This window comes from Rattus norvegicus, chromosome 4, assembly GCF_036323735.1.
Source record: "Rattus norvegicus strain BN/NHsdMcwi chromosome 4, GRCr8, whole genome shotgun sequence".
NCBI lineage: Eukaryota > Metazoa > Chordata > Mammalia > Rodentia > Muridae > Rattus > Rattus norvegicus.
This window is the reverse complement of record NC_086022.1, coordinates 100,544,039-100,548,221: the sequence shown is the minus strand read 5'-3', so window position 1 is coordinate 100,548,221 and position 4,183 is coordinate 100,544,039. Positions and strand designations below refer to the sequence as shown.

At 37.1% G+C, this 4,183-nt stretch overlaps 1 gene segment (V, D, J or C); it reads right to left on the bottom strand.

Moving 5' to 3' along the window:
- Positions 1 to 2,365: 2,365 nt before the first annotated feature.
- Positions 2,366 to 3,013, bottom strand: LOC500169 (immunoglobulin kappa variable 1-27-like). The segment is given in 2 exon segments: positions 2,366 to 2,766; positions 2,876 to 3,013. Coding segments are annotated over 2 exon segments (435 nt in total).
- Positions 3,014 to 4,183: the final 1,170 nt, after the last annotated feature.

Genomic DNA, 4,183 nt, shown 5'->3' with positions numbered 1-4,183 from the left:
GTTTGGAGAAGATGAAGCAGAATATCCTAACTCATCCGCTGCTTGAACAAAATTCTATTATAATTTAGGTGAGTGTGATAGCCAGAACTCTAAGGACTAGAAGACTTTTTATTTTTACATGAGTATGAATTAGACGGTGAAGCATTAAAACCAAATTATCAAAAAGTATGTGTTTATAGAGTATTGACAAAACAAAAATATAGAAGCTGATATTTTACACATGGACCTAAAGCTTCCACCAAATTCAAGGTCTTATTTTGTCATAATTCAAACAGATTGGGAAGACTTTGATCATACTTTGAAAGATGAATTATTTATATCTCATGGAGGTTCATTCTGTGTTTAGATGAAGATAATATACACACACAAACGTGTGTGTGTGTGTGTGTTTTAAAAATCACTTTAAGGCAAAAAAATTGTGTGGTATTATCTTTTGTTGAAAAATCTGTACATAAATTTGATCCATTTTTGTTTCTTTGTTTGTTTATTTTACATGCAAATCACTGTTCCCTGTCCTGGTTATTCAGACACACAGCCCCTGTCTCTTTCTCTTCTGAGAGGGCAAATTCCACTCCTCCCAATTATCACCCTATTCTCATAAATTAAGTCTCCACAGCAGTAGGCGTATCCTCTCCCATTGAGACCAGACAAGGTAGCACATTTATGGAAATAGAATCCACAAGGTGGCAGCAGCTTAGGGATAGCTCCCAATCCAGTTGTTGGGGAAACTGCCTGTAGATTAAGCTGAACCTCTGCTGCATGTGAGCAGCGACCCTGGGTTCCAGCCATGCAGGCTCTTTGGTTACAGGCTCAGTCTATGAGAGCTTCCAAGTTAGACTATTTTACTCTGTTAGTCTTCTTGTGGAGTTCTTATGACTTCCCTGAAGGTCATTCAATCCTTCCCCAAACTCTTTCAAAAGACTCCCTGTGCTATGTTCATTGTTTTGCTGAGACTCTCTGCATCTGCTTTTGTCTGCTGCTACTGGGTAGAGCCTCTCAAAAGGCAGTAATGTTAGGCACCTGTCATGCCTGTCCCTTTGATCCTGGTTTACCTCACTCAGGAAAACATTTTCTAGTTCCATTCATTTGCTTTCAAAATTCATGATGTCCTTGTATTTAATAGCTGGTTAGAATTCTGTTGCATAAATGAACCACAGTTTCTGTATCCATTTTTTGGTTGCAGGACATCTTTATTGTTTCCAGCTTCTGTCTAATACAATTAAAGCTTCTATGAACACAGTGCAGCACATGTCCCTGTGGTGTGGTGGAGCATATATTGGTGCATGCCCTGGAATTGTATAGCTGGATCTTCTGGCAGAAATGTTTCCGATTTTATGGAAAATAGTCATATTGATTGCCAGAGTGGCTGAACAAGTTTGCACTAAATCGAAATTCATTCAATTGAAAAGTTTCTGAAAAGCAAAGAACACTATCAACAGGACAAAACAGCAATCTACAGGTTGGGAAAGGATCTTCACCAACCTGACATCCAACACACAATGTCCAAAAAATATAAAGAACTAAAGATATTGACACCAATAAACCAAATAACCCAACTTAAATCTTGGGCACAGAGCTAAAAAGAATTCTCAACAGAGGAATCCTGAAAAGTTGAAAAGCATTTAATGAAATGCTCAGAGTTCTTAGTCATCAAGGAAATGCAAATGAAAGTAACCCTAATATTTCATCTTGCACTCACCAGAATGGCTAAGATCAAAAACTTAAGTGACAGTTCATGCTGGTTAGGATGTGAAGCCAGAGGAGTACTCCATTACTACACATGTTTATTCATAGCTTTAAAAAAGAATTGGTGCTAAAATTAAAAAATTACAGGTAAAAATTATTTTACCAAACACATAAACATTTCTAATGGAACTACTCAAATGGAAGGGCAATTATTAATTGTAAAATATGGAGCCAGTCTTATATTATAGAAGACAAATAAGGTTTTAAAATCCACTAGTCCCTTCAAACAGGAGCTTGGATAGAATAAAATTTACATAAAGACAAAAATTAAAAAAGGCCACTAGAAGCATCAAACCCTAATACTGATGTTTGTAAATAGGTCTTGAGACCACATACACTTCAAATCTTTGACGTGCGACTAAGATCCGATTTCAAAATGAACACTAGAGTTTTGTCTGTCTTAAGCTTCAACATTGCATACTTCTATTTTCTATCTCCCAGAAGCCATTCAATAGCTTTTCTGAGAATATCACTTAGATTCCTAATGTACAATGACGGCACCAGTTCATGAAGTCTACAGAGATTAAGTAATGTTTGTCCTGCTGAAGCATACAAGGTACAGAGGAACCTCATGGGACTCTCATGCCCAAACCATGCAAACTCTTCAAAGCCTGACTACATCTGAGACATTATGTCAGTAATGGAACCAAAAGAACAGCTGTGAAAACCCAACCTCACACATCTGCATCTCTGGGTGGTTTATGTTATGGTTTGTATCACCGTGAGGCCCACTGTTATACTGAAAGCAGAAATATGTGGCAACATCTTCAGGCTGCAGGCTGCTGATGGTGAGTGTGTAATCTGTACCAGATCCACTGCCACTGAACCTTGATGGGATGCCCGTTTGCAAACTGTTTGTTTTATATATCAGGCGTTTGGGAGCTTCTCCAAGCTTTTGCTGATACCAGTTTAAGTACTTGTTAATATTCTGACTTGCTTTGCAGTTGATAGTGACTCTGTCTCCCACAGATGCAGACAGGAATGAAGGAGACTGGGTCATCTGGATGTCACATCTCATGGCTGTTATTGGAAATACACATCAAACACATACTGTTAATAACATGAAAAACATAACTATTCAAAGTACCAGGCACACTTCTGAAAGTGTTTTTGATATTGTCCATCTTACCTGGGAGCCAAAGCAGCAGCAGCCCTAAGAGTTGAACTGCAGCCATCATGACTGGCCTGTGTCCTGTCTGGGACTGAATACCAAAGCGTGTAGATTGTCTAATAAGAAGGCCTACTTAAGTGGACTGTGTTCCTCAGATATGCAAATCATGCAGTCTGGCACAGCTGTTTGGCTGACTTGCCTCTGTAATTTAATAAAGACATGATGTCTCTGCCATACTCAGAAGGAAAGTTGGGATGTATATATTTTTCTGACAGGAAATGTGATTATTTCTCTTGAGAAAGAGAACAGTGTCAGGCCAGGCTCCTGTAAAGAGTATATTATGTTCATTATAATTTTCTGCCATGCTTTCCTCAAGAGAGCTCCAACTCATACAGTAACTGTTCACTATGACACAATCCTATACCAGAAAAGATCTAGAAAACAGTACATAGGCCACTTTTATATGGAAAAACTATTGGAAATACAGTGTCTTCCCTTTTGCTCCCCTCCCCTGATCCTCTTAATATGAAGTAGGAAACATACAGAAAAAGCAAAACCTCAATACACGATGAACAGGAAAACAAAAAAAAAATGTGATTCTTAAGTAACAGGACCAACATTCACTAAACTCTCATCTATATAAAGTTGATGTGACTGCATTCATGACTGTTCTGAATTATGCACTACTGGTTCCCATTATGTGGTTGATCTTTCTCTGATGATGTCTCAGATCATTACTCCTATCGTCTCTCATAGGTTTTGACCCTAAACATTATCACAAGCAGTAGCGCTTACTCTGCTATGTGGTCATTTAGACTTTAAATGTTTCATGGTTCTTAAAAATCATAAACATATTTTCACTTCCTTCTGTTTTTATATATTTAATAAACAAAATTTTATTTGATTCATATCAACAAAGTTTACATATTACATAAAATATAATAGGGATTAGAGATAGTTTTAAAGACAAAAACTTGGTAGAATTTCTGATTAGAGATATATACACTAACACCCCCTCCATGTTTTCAAAGTGAGTCAGTGAAACTAATTTTTTTCCAGTGACTGCTGTTGTCTAATGCCTCAAAGGAGTAACAGACATTGAATGCTTATGGAAGGGATATACAATAGTTGTTACATCAATACACACACATTTAAATTCATATACCAAAATATTGTATTTCAGTCCTAAGCATAGTATACAGTTATTTCCAAACATTCAAATGTGAAAAGATAAAATAACAGTACTCCTTACAGCAATTTATCTTGCCCTTTGGGTTCTATAGACCACAATTTGCTTCAGATTCCATGACCATAGAGCAAATGATA